The 15,760-nt window shown below is 45.5% G+C and overlaps 7 protein-coding genes and 1 non-coding gene across 8 annotated transcripts; 4 read left to right on the top strand and 4 right to left on the bottom strand.

Annotated features, from left to right (window-relative positions):
- Positions 1–84: 84 nt before the first annotated feature.
- Positions 85–2,640, bottom strand: BZA70DRAFT_267075 (barren protein; the record flags this gene model as incomplete). The annotated part of the gene is made up of 3 exons (XM_064911077.1): positions 85–1,616; positions 1,685–2,246; positions 2,308–2,640. The coding sequence occupies 3 exons, from the start codon at positions 2,638–2,640 to the stop codon at positions 85–87; spliced, it is 2,427 nt and encodes an 808-aa protein (XP_064769005.1).
- An 872-nt stretch (positions 2,641–3,512) lies between these two features.
- BZA70DRAFT_277544 (Sodium/calcium exchanger protein-domain-containing protein) lies at positions 3,513–6,968 on the top strand. The gene is made up of 3 exons (XM_064912468.1): positions 3,513–3,971; positions 4,035–6,416; positions 6,472–6,968. Exons 1-3 carry the CDS (start codon positions 3,768–3,770, stop codon positions 6,826–6,828), a joined length of 2,943 nt encoding a protein of 980 aa, XP_064769006.1. The 5' UTR covers positions 3,513–3,767; the 3' UTR covers positions 6,829–6,968.
- A 192-nt stretch (positions 6,969–7,160) lies between these two features.
- Positions 7,161–7,251, bottom strand: BZA70DRAFT_t41. Its single transcript has one exon. It is a non-coding gene; the product is annotated as a tRNA-Arg (tRNA).
- Positions 7,252–8,091: 840 nt separating this feature from the next.
- On the top strand, positions 8,092–9,517 carry BZA70DRAFT_299171 (sterol 24-C-methyltransferase; the record flags this gene model as incomplete). The annotated part of the gene is made up of 6 exons (XM_064914648.1): positions 8,092–8,295; positions 8,354–8,411; positions 8,473–8,551; positions 8,604–8,746; positions 8,808–9,406; positions 9,461–9,517. 6 exons carry the CDS (start codon positions 8,092–8,094, stop codon positions 9,515–9,517), a joined length of 1,140 nt encoding a protein of 379 aa, XP_064769007.1.
- Positions 9,444–10,640, bottom strand: BZA70DRAFT_149432 (P-loop containing nucleoside triphosphate hydrolase protein). The gene is made up of 3 exons (XM_064909698.1): positions 10,375–10,640; positions 10,269–10,298; positions 9,444–10,201 (listed from the first exon to the last, which is right to left on the bottom strand). The coding sequence occupies exons 1-3, from the start codon at positions 10,582–10,584 to the stop codon at positions 9,677–9,679; spliced, it is 765 nt and encodes a 254-aa protein (XP_064769008.1). The 5' UTR covers positions 10,585–10,640; the 3' UTR covers positions 9,444–9,676.
- On the top strand, positions 10,628–12,331 carry BZA70DRAFT_277550 (nuclear protein DGCR14). Its single transcript, XM_064912469.1, has one exon. It carries the CDS (start codon positions 10,834–10,836, stop codon positions 12,286–12,288), a length of 1,455 nt encoding a protein of 484 aa, XP_064769009.1. The 5' UTR covers positions 10,628–10,833; the 3' UTR covers positions 12,289–12,331.
- Positions 12,332–14,978, bottom strand: BZA70DRAFT_277552 (uncharacterized protein). Its single transcript, XM_064912470.1, has 2 exons — positions 14,440–14,978; positions 12,332–14,379 (listed from the first exon to the last, which is right to left on the bottom strand). The coding sequence occupies exons 1-2, from the start codon at positions 14,502–14,504 to the stop codon at positions 12,765–12,767; spliced, it is 1,680 nt and encodes a 559-aa protein (XP_064769010.1). The 5' UTR covers positions 14,505–14,978; the 3' UTR covers positions 12,332–12,764.
- Positions 14,826–15,738, top strand: BZA70DRAFT_149369 (60S ribosomal protein L27). The gene is made up of 3 exons (XM_064909697.1): positions 14,826–15,073; positions 15,153–15,490; positions 15,563–15,738. Exons 1-3 carry the CDS (start codon positions 15,040–15,042, stop codon positions 15,602–15,604), a joined length of 414 nt encoding a protein of 137 aa, XP_064769011.1. The 5' UTR covers positions 14,826–15,039; the 3' UTR covers positions 15,605–15,738.
- The last annotated feature ends 22 nt before the right edge of the window (positions 15,739–15,760 follow it).

Consider the following 15,760-nt stretch of genomic DNA (forward strand, 5'->3'; position numbering starts at 1 on the left):
TATTTATGACCCTTTATTAATGTACAAAGCAGTAATTTCGGAATATTCTGCAGCTATAATCTAACAGGCTTCTGAGATAGCTACCTAATATTGTTCGATTTCAACATCGGGGACTTTTCTGATAGCAAGATCCGAGAAATCAGCATTGTTGTCGATTTCCAATCCACGCTCATTAGCCAAGTGAAGCAAGCAAATAAAGCAAAAACTAGTGGATATATCGGCAAGTGCTTTGGAAGGATACATGTCTGTCAATCCCTCCACCAGCTCTGAGAACTGCTTCTCTTCAGAGTCAATTGTCCGATCACTCGATTTGGCTGCTGCTTCGAATTCTTCGGTGTTAAGTTTTGTCCATAGACTGTCCTTCAGCCTTTTGACATCCACCTTCTTGGCCACCCGAGCATATTTAACAAAGTCTGTTTTATACGACCGGTTGTTGCTAAGAACAAGCTGGCTTCCAAATTCATACTCGGTCTCGTCTCTGATTTCGGTTTGGTTGCCGGCAGGGTACATCGAAATATCCTGACCAACCATAGTGCTATTCTCTGGATCCGCACCAGTCCTGGTTGTCTGAGATTCGAGCATATATAGATCATCAACTGCATCGACAAATTGAGGCTCGGGATGTTCGGTGGCATCAATTCCTGCATCCTCTAGAGGTTCCGCGAAGAAGTCGGCATCGTAGTTTGCTCCATGCAAAGTGTCGGACTCATCATCGCCATCACCGAGTCTGAGATAGTCTCCATCGTCGTCATACAATCCTCTAGCGGTCCCTTCGGAATTACCAGCAAGAACATCGGTATCCGCACGTAGCAGCATACCGTTGTTACTTCTCGATTTCGCGTCCCGAGAGCTAATGAAGCGGAGCTGGACCTTAGGCTTCAAGAATAGTCGCAAAAGCTTCTTTGAGTTGAAGTTGATATCGTCGGGTAGCAGGTTTCTCGTTTCAGATCTCCAATGCGATCGGGAAAGCTGAATGCTGCTTGGATTGCCGGATTCAAATAGACTCTCCTCATCCACACTGGGAGCGATGAAATCGATGACAAGCTCTGTCTTTTTCTTTACCTGTCTTGTCTGTGCTGGCTTCTTAGAGTCGGAAGCCCCTTTCATGACACGTTTGATTTTCCAGTTCTGAGTTCCAGCCCAGTTCTTCTTGATGCTTTCGTCGAAGTATGCAAAGATGTCATTGGACTCGCTCGCAGAGTTAGTTTGAGCTTCCTTTGCAAATTGAAGAACATAAGCACCGGGTGCCCGGGCATCATCAGCATCATCCTCCCAGTCATCCAGATTGACAGAGTAGTCGTCGTCGTGAAATTCGGGAACCTGAGATCCGTTTCTAATATTCTCCAGCCAAAGGTCACCGCCATTTCCAAATTCTTCTTTAACGGCTGGGTTGGAATTTGAGTACTCCTCAGCCTCTGCAAAGTCGGCGCCACCAGCGACATAGTCATCGTTGCTACCAGCTGGCGGAAAGACGTCGTCCTCGGCTGCCTCGAAATCTTTGAGAAACGGAATATCGACAGGTACCGTGTTTGAATCATCCGGAAACTCAAAGTCTTTCAAGGATGGACTTATGTATGTCTCATTGATATCAACCAGCAGGTTACTAGAATAGCGTTCTGCGAATTACGATATGTTAGCTTCTTGGAAGTCGACGGCAGTACATGCAGACGCTGTAGTTATTTACCTTTCAGTGCTGATAGATCGAGTTCCTTAGAGGGCCCATGGTCTTTCTCTTCGGCGTCCAACTCAAATGAATCATGCTTGATATCGGTGTTGGTATCGAAAACAACCCGTCCACTTCCCTCAATCGATAGATGGTTGAGAAGCATGCCCTTGGCACCGCCTTCGTCAAAGTCGGCAGTAGCTTTTTTGAAAAGGGGATCGATGGAAACTTCTAAGTCAAGTTTCTTGATCTGAATAGCCTCAAAGTCTTTGACTAGAGTGTTGTCTGCGTGGGGACGACGCTTTGGCTTTTTGGAGGTCGCCTGTTCTTCGTCATCCTCGTCGTCCGATGCAGCTTCCTTGGAAGAAGCGGCAGCTTGCTTGGATGCATTATCTGTAAGACCGCTGAGAAGCTTTCCAGTTTCTGTAGCGACCGAGTCAATGCGGGATGTGTAGATCTTAACACATCCATCAAGAGTGCATGACGCCTTCTGAAAGTTGATGCCATCACCCTCTTTCAGCAGAGACATATCGTGAAAGTAATCGATTAACGCGAAATTCCAACTATTGGAGGCGTTGATTTTCTAAACTTATGTCAGAACGCAAGCTTGCCTAGTCAGATATACAAATAGCTCAAAAACGCACATTATCGGTGGCGAGCTTCATCCATTCCTCGAAATTGGATAAAAGCGGCACTTTGGGAGTATTCTCTGCAGAATCACTCTCTAATAGAGATCTATTCGCAGGAGTTGCAGCTGCAATGATGCTTCTGTTGGCCTCATCAACAGCAGTTCGACGAGAGCTGTTGCGCATCCTTTTCTCGTGGCTGTCGTCGTTCAGAGTCAGCGGATCGGCAAGATTGGAGTTTCTCGACTTTGCAGGTGAAGAAGCAAGTCCGCTGATTTTCCTCCGAGAACCTAATGACGAACGGTAGGAACTAGGTGTACCCGCGACAGGGACTTGTTGTTGACGAGCCATGACTGATACTCGGTTGGCGCGGTGGTCGAGTTTCTGAGCGCGATAAAGGTAAGAAAGAGGGTGGTCTTGATGTGAAGTAGGTAATGGGGAACGAGTGCGGCTCTATTTGTTTTGATTCTTTGGGAGGCGTGTCGTTGCCACAGCAACGACAACAAACCTAGGATTATGTAATCATTCAGCAACAACAAAACTGGGCGAGTGCGGCTGGGATTAAACAAGCACATGCTACGTTCGATGTATATTTCATCGACAGCTGGTAAGCCTTTAGAACAATACTGCAGAGTGTGTCATTTATGCACTCTTGAGATAGAGGAGATATACAGCATGGCCGTTGCGGTGATTCGTTTTCGTTGTTGAGACTCGACGAAACGCGGTACTATACCGAAAGAGAGGAAAATCTCTAACCAATGCAGCATAGTCTTTCCGATGAGTAACAGAATGTGATTAAAAATTCGGTTATCATCTCTCCAACTGCCTTGATCGTAACTGATAAGCGACTGCTTCGGCTCAATCGCTGGAGAAATAGCACACAGAGTAGTGGTAAGAGACTCGGCTCTCTCAACCGCTGTCCACGCTAGGTGTCGCGGTAATCACGAGTCATCTATTGAAATAGCACGTAAGCATCTGGTCGGCCCAGACTTGTTTGTAGAGCCTCAAACGCATTTCCAGAGTAAACCCCGGATAGTGGACAATGTCTGCGATAAACAATCTGAGCACGCGCTCAATTCGCAGATCTGGCTATACAAAGGCCATCACGTGACCTTAAGACCCTACCTCCGAAGATTGGCGGGCAAATAAAGTTTGAGAAAATCTGATTAGGAATTAAAATACGGCCACACTGAGATTGGTGACCGAGGACACAAGGCGATAATCTTGAGTCACAGCTCTATCAGCTGTCGAAGTATCTCGATTTTGATCTTCACTCCACACACCTACTCTAATTCAGTCTGGCGGAACTCATTCGGATCCACTGACCTGTCGGAGGGTTTCCTATGTGACTTTGGAAACAATATGAATAAATTATCCGTCTTTTTTGATCTCGAGAGTACTATTTAAATTGCTTTGCGATTGACGGCGAAGTCGACGAGCCAAAGCCGATATCGAGAATATCCAGCGCGGTCACCAACATGAGTTTACTTCACCGCCGTTCCGGACGCATCTCGGTATTACGATGCTTCTTGCTGTTCGGAACATGCCTGTGTGGTGTTCTGTATCTCAATATGGTGCGGACTGCTGCGATCACGTCATTAGAGCACTCCGCCGCAGCTGTTTCAAAGGCAGCGGCGATCAGCTATTCGTCTACTGACTCCATTTTCTATAACGAAGTTGAGGTAAGATTGTATCCGTTTTGATCTAGAGTATCAATGCTTTGTGTTGCTAACCCGGTGGTGTAGTGCAAGGATATCAATAAGGTCGCCGATCAGTGCGCGTTTGCAAAAACATACTGCACGGATGACGAGATCGGCTTTTTCAACTACATCGAGTTCTATTATTGTTCTCCGACCACTCTCCGCCTACCAATATTTCTCATCCTTTCTATCTGGCTGATAACCGTTTTTACCACTATCGGAATAACTGCCTCGGACTTTCTTTGTCCCAATTTGAACACCATTTCTCAGATATTCGGCATGTCTGAAAGTCTAGCAGGTGTTACACTACTTGCCCTTGGAAATGGTTCGCCTGATGTTTTCAGCACATATGCTGCTATGAAAGCTGGCAGTGGATCTTTAGCTGTCGGTGAACTGATAGGAGCTGCTTCATTTATAACATCCGTCGTCGGTGGTTCTATGGCAATCATCTGTCCTTTCTCGGTTGATCGCGCATCATTCATACGAGATCTTGGGTTTTTCACTGTCGCGGTAGCATTCGCGATGTACTGCTTGCACGATGGATATATCGCCTGGTGGGAGTGCGCGGCTATGGTCGGGTTCTATCTGACTTACGTTGTTTTCGTTGTTTCCTGGCATTGGTGGCTCACGCGGGGTCTTCAACTGCATGCCGGAAACCGCTCATACGATGATGTCTATGGCGCTCCCCTTCAACCTTCGTTATCCAATACCAGCATTCCTTCGTTTTACTCTGATATTGTCAACAGCGGGGGCGTGATGTCTGCAGACGACCTTGAGTCTGCCCCATTACTGCCCCAGAATTCCCTGGCAACAAGTGTGGAGATAGAGCGTGCTGTTGATCGCTACGCTCTTCGACCAATAAATGATGAAAGACATGAGAATATCAACCAAGTCATGCACATTCGGAGGCCGCAAGGGGATACCGCTACCAATAATCTCCCTGGCTACAGCGAATCTCCAGGAAATCTCACCTCCTCCACTCCAATCAGAGCTTCTCTAATTGGCGCCTTGGATCTGAGATCTGCAGTTGAGCGCGGTCGTCTGACCAGTAACACGTTATCAGACGAAAATCCAGGGAAACTGTACTCGCGACTCTCGCGATCAACAAGCCGAGGGCACCCAGCATATCATTCAAAAGACAGAAGGCATCACAGTATGCAGATATCAACAAATTACCAACACGCTGCCGCGGCGCTGCGCACAGACAGTGAATCTCCGCATTCTAACAGCACACAAACCGAAACTTCTCGTCCTCAACACAACCGCTCTTATTCGTCTGATAACGTTTCTGGGTCGAGAGACTCCAAACTCCTGTCTCCTACATCAGCCGCCGATGACCACTGGTATAGAGGGGGACGGCCTCCATATGAAATGTACAGAATCGAAAATACGGCACAGCACTCAAGCGCACATCGACCGTCCTTATCGCTAGTGACCAGTGGAAGTGGTCATTCTGGTCCTCTCACAGCCGGGTCGATACAATCACGCGCAGGCCGAGAGACTCGCTCACGCTCTAACTCCGTCGACAGACGACCTCGTTCGCCATCGCCATATGACCGTTTCTTGTCTTTTATGCCGACGTCCGCGCTACAGCCACCAGAGATTCCAGTTGGCTCGAGTAGACTTCATGAGGATGATCTGATGGCTGATGACGATCGTATGCAAGAAACAGATGCCATGTTATCTCCTTTGAGTCACAGTCAGCACCTGAGTTTACCTTCTGCTAGTCCGAGTCTTAGCATTTCTCGAGATAATCTTTCGGACATCTCCGAAGTTGACTCGTCAATAATCTCGTCGTCCCAGGGTTCGATATTTTCTCAGTGGAAAGTAATCTGGGCAGATATCAAGAAGACTCTGTTTCCAACTATCGGTGAATTCAGTGAAAAAACGCCTCTGAACAGATTCATTAGTATCCTGGCAGTACCTACAGTATTGCTTCTGACAGTCACCATCCCAGTTATTGAAATTGACCATCCTGACGAAGACTATGCGAACGGCAGTGATCATGACGTTCCCATCCTCCGCGTTGACACTTCGAGCCTAGATGGTCACGATAATGCGGGAGATCATGAGGATAACGAATCTGGCAAGCCACTCTATAAAGGTTGGAGCAAGTGGCTACTCTGTGTCCAATGCCTATGTTCGTCCATTGTGGTGTACTCTATGAATTCTTTTGACTCTGAGAATTTTTCCAACGGTCTCTCTGCTGCAGTAATTACCGGATTGGTGTTATTTTTGGGTATATATTATTTCACGGAGAGCAATTCGGCTCCCACAAAGCTTCTTCCCATTCTTTGCTTCGCCGGTTTTGGAATCAGTATATCTTGGATTTCTGCAATTGCTGTTGAAGCGGTCGGTGTTCTAAAGGCCTATGGCATAATTTTTGGCATTAGCGATGCCATCTTAGGATTAACAGTGTTCGCTTTGGTATGTATCATTGTTGTCAGTGTGAAGCAGCTCGGCAACTAACAATTGAGTACAGGGAAATTCATTAGGAGACTATGTGTCGAACGTCACAGTAGCCAAAATGGGTTATCCTATGATGGCTATCAGTGCGTGTTTTGGGAGCCCGATGTTGAATATCCTGGTAGGAATTGGTGTTTCGGGCCTAATATTGTTGCCTGGTATATCTGACTACACGGACGGCGATGCGTACGAGCTCGAGATCGCGCCTTCCCTGATCATTTCCGCCGCCACCCTTTTCCTCAACCTACTGCTATATCTAGTATGGGTCCCTTATAGTGGCTGGAGAATGACAAGAGTAATTGGAGCTGCTAGTATTGGATTGTGGGCACTGGGAACTAGCATAAATCTCGTCCTCGAAGTTGTCTCGTCATAATACGTCTCCATTTCGAACGACATTGGCTTTTTTTCTACATATTTTTCTGAAGGTTTCGTGGAATTTGGAAAGTATTTATTATCTGTACATAAGAGTTGTTTAGTGTATTTTTATATTGTCGTTGGTTAAATGCATGGCATCAATAATCATAAATTCCAGTCTTGGGAATAACAAGATATTACCCAATAGACATAATGCTGGAACAAATTGACTTCGTCAGTCAATCGTATTAGAAGAACCTATGAGGAACTGTATGCTTCCTTATCGAAAAAAAAATTACGATTCATAGGACTAAAAAAAAATCCGCGTCTTTGCGAAGAAGGTGTATTTTCCTTCCTCACCAGGGGTCGAACCTGGAATCTCCCGCTCACTTTGCTGTGATGAACATCGTAGGCGGACGCCTTGCCATTGGGCCATAAGGAATCGCGTTGACGAAAATTAGAGACTTGACTTACATAAAGTCAAATTTCATTCGACCAATACGCTTTTAATCGCACTTTATTCAATACCAAATTGTCAGTAACACCCAGTTTTATAATTTGTTATGTAGACAGGGCGATATTATCCGACACCCCTTGAAAACAGAGGCAATTATCGTAGAAATAGAGCAGCACGGTATACACTCAACGGACGACTAAGCATTTTTTTGTTCATACTGCGCTGCTGGGATCCATGGATTATAATGGCATGCATGGGTGCCTCTGATTTACAAAGGGGCGGAAGAACACGAAGACGATTTAAACGATACGTTCTTTTAGAAGAAAAGTTACAAGTATTTGGATGAGTGAAGGCAAGATTACGCCGTAGTGGACGAGCAACTATCTAGCTGACAAGCGGTTGTGATAGTAAGAATCAAGTTTCGTGAAATCTTTATTATCTGGCTATCGATTGCCCATGAAATTCAGTTATCAGGCTCCATGGATAAGCCCAGGCTTTAAGACCAATTCGTCTGAGGATGCAGGATGCTAACAAGAGACAAAATTGGTGTGGACGTTTTCGGCTCCTGAACTTTAATTAAGGCGAATACGAGTGAGAGATAGCTGAGGAATGTCGGTTTCGGGTTGCCGTCCCGCCGGCCCACTCCTAAAAAGTAGATGCCAAATCCGATACCGAGTCGCCTCTCGGGTCTCCTCCGCTTAGGCCTTAAATACTTACGCTCTCCCCTACCTCCTTCCGCTCCCGCTTCTCGCGTCTCCCTTGTTGGATTGTCTCAATTCTTTATTGCTCAATCTCAATTCTACAAATCTTTTATTATATTTAGTCATGTCTACGTTCGCTCCACAGGTCCAGGACCGCGAGACCGATGCGAAGTTCAAAGAGGTCATGCACGGCAAGGACGTCGCCTCCAAGACCGGGTTTATGTCTGCTATCAGCAAGAACGACGATGCTCAGAAGGCCGCTGTCGATGAGTACTTCAAGTTCTGGGATAACAAGCGACCTAGTAACGAGACTGAAGAAGACAAGAAGGTAAGCTCAATGAGTATTTTCCCTTGTAGGATTGTGGAGGCTGACTAAATTCTCAAAGGGTCGTCTTACCGAATACGCTACTTTGACCAAGCACTATTACAATCTTGTGACTGACTGTAAGTCTATATTTGCCTAATTTTTGCTATGTGATAAATGCTGACCAGAATTTTGTTCCAGTTTACGAGTATGGTTGGGGTACATCTTTCCATTTTTCGCGTTTCTACAAGGGCGAGGCTTTCAAGCAGTCTATTGCCAGGTAATAATTATCCTCAGTTTTATTTTTGGTCTCAAAGCTAACGTGCAATCAGACACGAACACTACCTTGCCCTCAAGATGGGACTCAACAAGGGAATGAAGGTTCTTGATGTTGGATGTGGTGTTGGTGGTCCGGCCCAGGAGATGGCAAGATTCACCGAATGTCACGTCACTGGTCTGAATAACAACGACTACCGTATGTGTTCTTTATTGTCTAAAGCCAATTAGTAACAGAAGAAACTAATTTTTTTCCACAGAGGTCGATCGTGCAAATGCGTATGCCACGAAGCTCGGTTTGGCTGATAAGCTGAACTTTGTGAAAGGCGATTTCATGCAAATGGATTTCGAGCCGGAGTCATTCGATGCTGTATATGCCATTGAGGCTACGGTGCACGCCCCCACCCTTGATGGTGTCTATGGTGAGATCTACAAAGTTCTGAAGCCGGGTGGTACTTTCGGAGTCTACGAATGGGTCATGACTGATAAGTACGATGAAACCAACCCTGTCCATCGTGAGGTATGCTACGGCATTGAGATTGGTGATGGTATCCCGAAAATGTACAAGGTTGGTGTTGCTCGGGATGCTCTTAAAGCGGTCGGATTTGAGATTGTTCATGAAGAGGACTTGGCCCAGAAGAATGATGATGTGCCTTGGTACTATCCCTTGAGCGGCGAGTGGAAGTACTGCCGTACCCTTGGAGATGTTGCCACTATTTTCCGTACCAGCTGGTTGGGAAGACAGGTGACCATGAAGTCTGTGGGACTTTTGGAGAAGTTCCATCTGGCTCCCCCTGGATCCCAGAAGGTGACCGAGGCCCTTGAGGAGGCAGCTATTAACTTGGTTTTGGGTGCTAAGGTATGCTTACTTTGCTGATTAAATCTATGAATAATTGCTAACGTAAATTCCCAGTTGGAACTCTTCACGCCCATGATGCTTTTCGTGGCCAAGAAGCCCCTTGACGGTTAAGTAGAAGGATTGATGGGGCGTATAGTGTATGATTAATTAATTACTAGTCTGGAATTTAAGCGTGGGCATGGATTCATTGAGATTATTGGGTCATGTATGTAGACATTTTTGTTTTGTTGCGTAGCATCTGTAGTTATTGTACAAGGCTATGAACATATGTCATATCGATAATCCACATTTCTTGAAAATAGAAAGACGTAGATTGTCGACGCTCTTTGGGACCTGTGATGAAGTGACCAAAATCTCATCGGAGTACAGCCGAGTATCATCTTTCAGAAGGCTCAAAAGCTTAGTTCGGGCTTCAAGTTCACGACCTGGGATATGTGAGCCTTTGACCTTATCCCACTTAGTACCCACTATATACCATGGAACTCGAAAACGGTTTAGCAGATCCATCACCATCAGGTCGGCTGATTTGATCATGACTTTCATATCAATCAATATGAAGACCGCCCGCAAATTCGTTGATGAGCTAAGATATTTCTCGATCATCTTTCCTTGATCAATGTGAGACCCGTAGCCATATCCAGGTAGATCGACCAATATCATCTCCTTGCTGATTGAGGCTTTTCTCTTGAATGAGTGGAAGACAAGAGCTTTCGTACTTCCGGGTCTCTTGGAAGGTTTTAGTCCTTTTTGTTTTGAAGGAGCACCTAATAATAGTGATCCAATAAGTGATGTTTTCTGCAAAAACAAGCAGCAAATATGTCAGTATATATATCGGGTCTATAAGATAACATTTGGTACTTACGCCCACATTCGTTCTCCCTATTAATGCAACCTAGACGCCAGATCTTTGTTAATAACGCGATCATGACAATCTCGCATTTTCGTACAGAAGAAAAAATTCTTATTACTTGAGGAGTTTCGTTGTAATCTGGAATCTGTTCAACACTTTGAGCAAATGCTATTTGTCCTGTCGAGCCCTTTAGAAAGAGAGATCTGATCCGTGAAGACTCAGCATCGGTAGCGTTCCTAGCAACTATTGATGTTGCAAATTTTCTGGTCTGAAATTTGTGCGCATTGAGTACAGGAAATGTATATTTCAAACGCAGATTGAATCGCATATCTTTGAAAATCAAAAAACGAATCGTTAGTCGTTATTCGGCTGAAAATATCTGGGCGAGTTCTTTTTACGTGTGGCGCACGTGTGCTTTCTTTTCTCCCAACTACGAAGTCTGCCTTACAGCTGTATCAGTGATATTCACGATTTCACTTGATCACTCAACTTCAAAAACGGCATAATACCGTCTCCCTTGCCTCGATCCTTGGTTTGAGCTTTTTAATTTTCTGTTGATACATACTTGGACGATTACATGTCTCTTATACGCAAAGAATCAGCGGAACAGAGCGAATCCAATAAGCAGTTGCAACTTTCTGGGGTTGCCGATAAAACCTCATCTCGACCAGAAAATGTCATTGAAGAAGATGCTTATGTTGATTCAGTATCTAATATTCTGAAGCGAGATTACTTTCCGGACTTGGTGATTTTGGAATGTCAAGGAGCTTTGCTCGACGCCCTATCTACTGGCGATGACTTCCGTGCGACAAGATTGAAGAAACGGCTGGAGCGCCTCGAGGCTCCTGATGGAGTCAGAAAAGAGTTCAACCGGCAGCTGAAGAAGCGGAAGCGGCTGCAGGCTGTTTGCGAGAAAGAGAGATATATGCGACATCTCACACCGAAAAATTCACACCTGCTAAGCCCGCGGGCAGATACTCCGCGATTCAACGAAAGTGGGTTAGATGCCAAGCTTGACTTCGACTCAGCTGAAGATGATTCCGAGCTTGAGGAGGATGATATGGGTGAAGACACCGAACCTTCCGATCGTCTCGATTCCAATGGTGAAGCGAGCGGTGACGCGAGATTAAATATATCAGATCTATCGCTCTCATTGGACCAGTTTCAGAAAAAATATACCTCTGAGGACAATGAATCATTCCAACACCTACTAGAAAGTCGAAATAAGTTGAATCGAGAGAAATATCACTGGCAGTGGAATGGCAATAAGATTGCCGGCGCAAGAAGTACAGCCTATCTGGAAAATGGGCCAGCGTCTGCGGATGCCTCGATACATGAGAGAAGCATCACTATGGCCGATAATCGTCCAAATGCACCGATGATCAAATATTCTGGCGCCCGAAACGACCTATTGTTTATACCGGCTACTGGACATCTTTCTCAAACCGCCCTAACAGCAGCTGCACACAAAAAGATCAAAACAGTGAACACCCGGTTTGACTCAGAGGTTTCTACCGATACAGGATATTCAAATGCGATTGAGCGGATATCTTCTCCGAGCGTATCTATCAGTTCCATGAACAGCTCACCAAACGTCCGAGGATATTCTTTTGTTGCTGGTGCGGCATCGCCGTCACCATCAGAGTTAGGTGCTCCGCCGATGACCTGGGGTAGCGTGCCGTCAACACCTATCCGCTCACAATTCAGACTAGCGGAAACACCTCTGCGCGACGAATTACATCAGAGGCTTCTTGCCAAGAAGTCCAGGCGACCAACCACTGAAAGGAAAGGACCAATATTGCGCAACAGTTCGGAGTCAATTCCAAAGTTTCAAAGTGGACGCAATCTACATCGTACGATTCTGACGCCCGCTGGAGAAAGACTTCTTAGTAGCATATCCAGCTCTAGACGTCCTACGGACCACCAAGCGAGTCATTCATACGGAAATTCAAAGGCCTACGAATTGTCAGATGTGGCGAAGAAAAGAGCCGTGGTGACTCCGAGCATGACGAAGCATGCTAGAGAATCGTAGTCGATTCTTCTACGGAGTATTAGGAGCACACTTGTATTTACCTCTATTATTCATTGACTTAACATAGAGCTTTCCTGAGATCATACTATTACCAAATCTAAAAATCATAAAAACCGCAACAGAAACCTTACTTCGGCGTGTCGTTTACGCACAAATAGCATTCTCAATTGACTCAAAAATTCAACCGCTCACTCACACTTCGTACTTTACGACCTGTGCTTCTTTTAGCGATGACCAATTCATTCTCCTTTCCAGCGCTGAACATTCCTCCCAGCTTGCGACTCCAAGATGATTGTCGATTGTCTCGAGATCTCTCCGAATTGCTAAAAGATCCATCGTTTGATGACCACGACTTTGTATCATGCTGTGCGCTTTCATCACCACTCTCATTGAGAGATTCAGTCAATCTATCCTCATAAATCGCCTGCTGGAGAGTCAGCATTCCACAAATTCCCAGTAAATAGTAAAGACGCATATCATACCTTATCAGCAAATTCTCTACCGGCTGAGCTTCCTGTCTTGGATACTGTCGCAAACTCAATCTGAGACATAATACTCGTCTGCAGTTTTTGCTGAAATGCCTCTGCTCTATCCTCGAGAATCTTCAGCTCTTTCGCACGAGATGCTACAGTTGCATCAAGCGAAGCAAGCTCCTTAACCATGTCTAACTTCTGCTGACGAAGAGTCTCTACTTCGCTCGTTAACCTTGAGTGCTCATCCGACAGACTCGTAGCGGACCGAGTAGCATTCTCAATAAAGTTGGCGTATATTTCTGGCAATAACGTTAACGGCTGAATGTTGGTAGACATCATTTTGATATCACTTGTAATCTCGTCCAACTTCGCATTTGTTTGAGTAGCTGACGAGGAACTTCTTTCACTTTGAGACCGAATAATCGAGTCTAGATCAGCAACAGTTGAGAGGATAGTATCAGACTTTTGAAATCCTGCAGTTTGGATTATTGAAAGATCTTGAATCCGTTCTTCGTATACGGCAGCATGACTTTGGTAGGCTGCGTGGAGATCGGAGTCAAACGACTGTCGAATTCCAGATATCTGCTCTTCCAATGTCGCGAGGGAAGAGATCACCTTCTTCATTGACTCGGAACGCTCGTAAATATCTCCCTCACTCAAAGCGTTTGATAGCGAGAGCCCATTTTCGTAAATCATCTCCAAACGACCGGCGTTATTCTCAACATTGTTCTCCAGCCCTTTCACCTTTTGCAACAGCTCTCCACTGAGAACCGTTTCCAACTGACGTAAGGTCTGGTCAGATCGACCATCGCGTTCTTCGTGCGCTTGACCAATAATTTGCTGCGTCGTCTGCACTTGTTGAAGAGTTGATAGCAAATTTTTTTCGACGCCAGCAAACTCAGCATTCCTCAATGTCACTGACTCTAGTCCCTTAGAAACATGATCGAGAGAAGCGGAGTAATCCTTGATGCGCTCACTCATCTCATCAATCTTGGAAGTCAGACGATTATAAGATTGTGAGTCTGAACGACTAAGAGTCTCATCTCTTTGTGCTCTTTGTTTCCCCAAATTCTGCTGAAGCACATTGAAGCTTGGGCTAAGCTTCAACATAGCTTCTTCCAAATTGTTGACTTTATCCAAGCAGCTTGACCAATCGGAGGTTCTCAATCCATCATTAAAAAACGCCCTTATATCATCAGCCAGGGTTTTGGGCGAGATCGTCAACACTTTGGTGATACTGCTTAGTTGCTCATGCAAGATATTCTCAGTGTTGAGCACCTTCTCGCGTAACGATCCAAGATCGCCTGCATTATCTTTGGACCTCCTTAACAGACTCTCAATCTCTTTCTCAGTCTTTCTAATTGTGTAGTCCGATGATCTTACTGTAGAGTCTAGTTCTGTCAACTGCTCCTGTATTCTACCAACGGTCAACAGAATATCGGATGCCTGGCTAGAGCTAGCAACCGACTGAGAGATAGGCCGAAGAGTGGGACGAACGGGAGAGTTATTCCGTGACCGCAAAAAAGAGCCTCCAGATCGTGAGGGCGAGGTCAAATTTGGGGAATCAGTAGCTAGCGGGAGAGGTGGCGGATGCCTCTCGGGATCTGAAGAATCCCACCTTTTGAACAACGGGTCAGTTGCAGGATTCACTGAACCAAAAAGGATTTCAAAAACTCACATCGGTAGCGTGTTAATAGATAGAGAAGATTCGGAGTGTTTCAATCCAGATAGAGGACGGCTCATCCTACTAGAAAGGTGGAGCTACTGGCTGAAACTCGTAAAGTTTCCCGCGAACCAAGAAAGAGTGCTTTGCAAAAGCAGACAATAGAACAAATAAGGTGAGATGTCGGCTGCTGATAAGTATTGCAAAAGAAGGCAGAAGAGGTTTCCGAGGCAAGTGGTGTTACAGCTGGGCCGGCAGGATTGAGCTCATTGGGATAGGAGACCAGCAGTAGATGAGCGCACTGTTTGTTTACATCGAGAGTCTGGTTGTCCCGGAAACGCGTACAGCTATCTGCTCAACATGAGAACGCTCGAAAAGTTAAAACCTACAGGCATCCTTTACTTCACGTGATATCTAATCACGTGAAGTATATCGGCCGCTTAATACCTTACTAACGGGTTGGGAGCAAAAAAACCAGTCACGTTAGGGCTACGGCAGCTAACCCTAGTCTAGCCCTAGCACCACAACCACTCGACGAGATGCTCTTCCAACTAAGTGCACAGCTCTCAATAGTTGGCTCGGTACATCACGAAGGTCTACATTGTCGAACAAGAAATGGGTTCCAAATTTTTGAAGCAGGGCAAAGTTGGTATGTATTGAATGATAGCATTTTACATATAACGCGTTTATAATATCTCGTGGATCTTTTGTGATGCTAACTGCAATAGCCATCGTTGTCAACGGCCGATACGCCGGCAAGAAGGTCGTTATTATCAAGCCCCAGGACGACGGCACCAAGAGTCATCCGTTCGGACATGCTCTCGTCGCTGGTGTTGAGCGCTACCCTTTGAAGGTCACCAAGGGAATGGGATCCAAGAAGGTTGCTAAGAGATCGAAGATAAAGCCATTCATCAAAGTTGTCAACTACAACCACCTCATGCCCACTCGATACACCCTTGACTTGGAGTCATTGAAGAACGTCGTCTCCAACGACACCTTCAAGGAGCCTTCCCAGCGTGAGGACGCCAAGAAGGCCATCAAGAAGGCTTTCGAGGAGAGATACCAGGTTCGTATACACCGTTCATATTACCTAGAATTCTGTATGGAGTGCAAGTGCAAGTGCTAACGATTAATACAGAGCGGACGAAACAAGTGGTTTTTCACCAAGCTGCGCTTCTAAACAGGGGATACCAAAAATTTGTGATGTCAAAGAATGTTTATTGTTTTGACTGGACGGGGGCCATCTTAAAAAGAAAAAAACTAGGATGCCGTTAAAATAGTTCTTGTATTCTACTAGTAATATATTTATGCCGAAACAATGCGACAGTTTACTTCG

Source organism: Myxozyma melibiosi, assembly GCF_037950935.1.
Source record: "Myxozyma melibiosi strain Phaff 52-87 chromosome Unknown BZA70scaffold_4, whole genome shotgun sequence".
NCBI classification, from domain to species: Eukaryota; Fungi; Ascomycota; class Lipomycetes; order Lipomycetales; family Lipomycetaceae; genus Myxozyma; species Myxozyma melibiosi.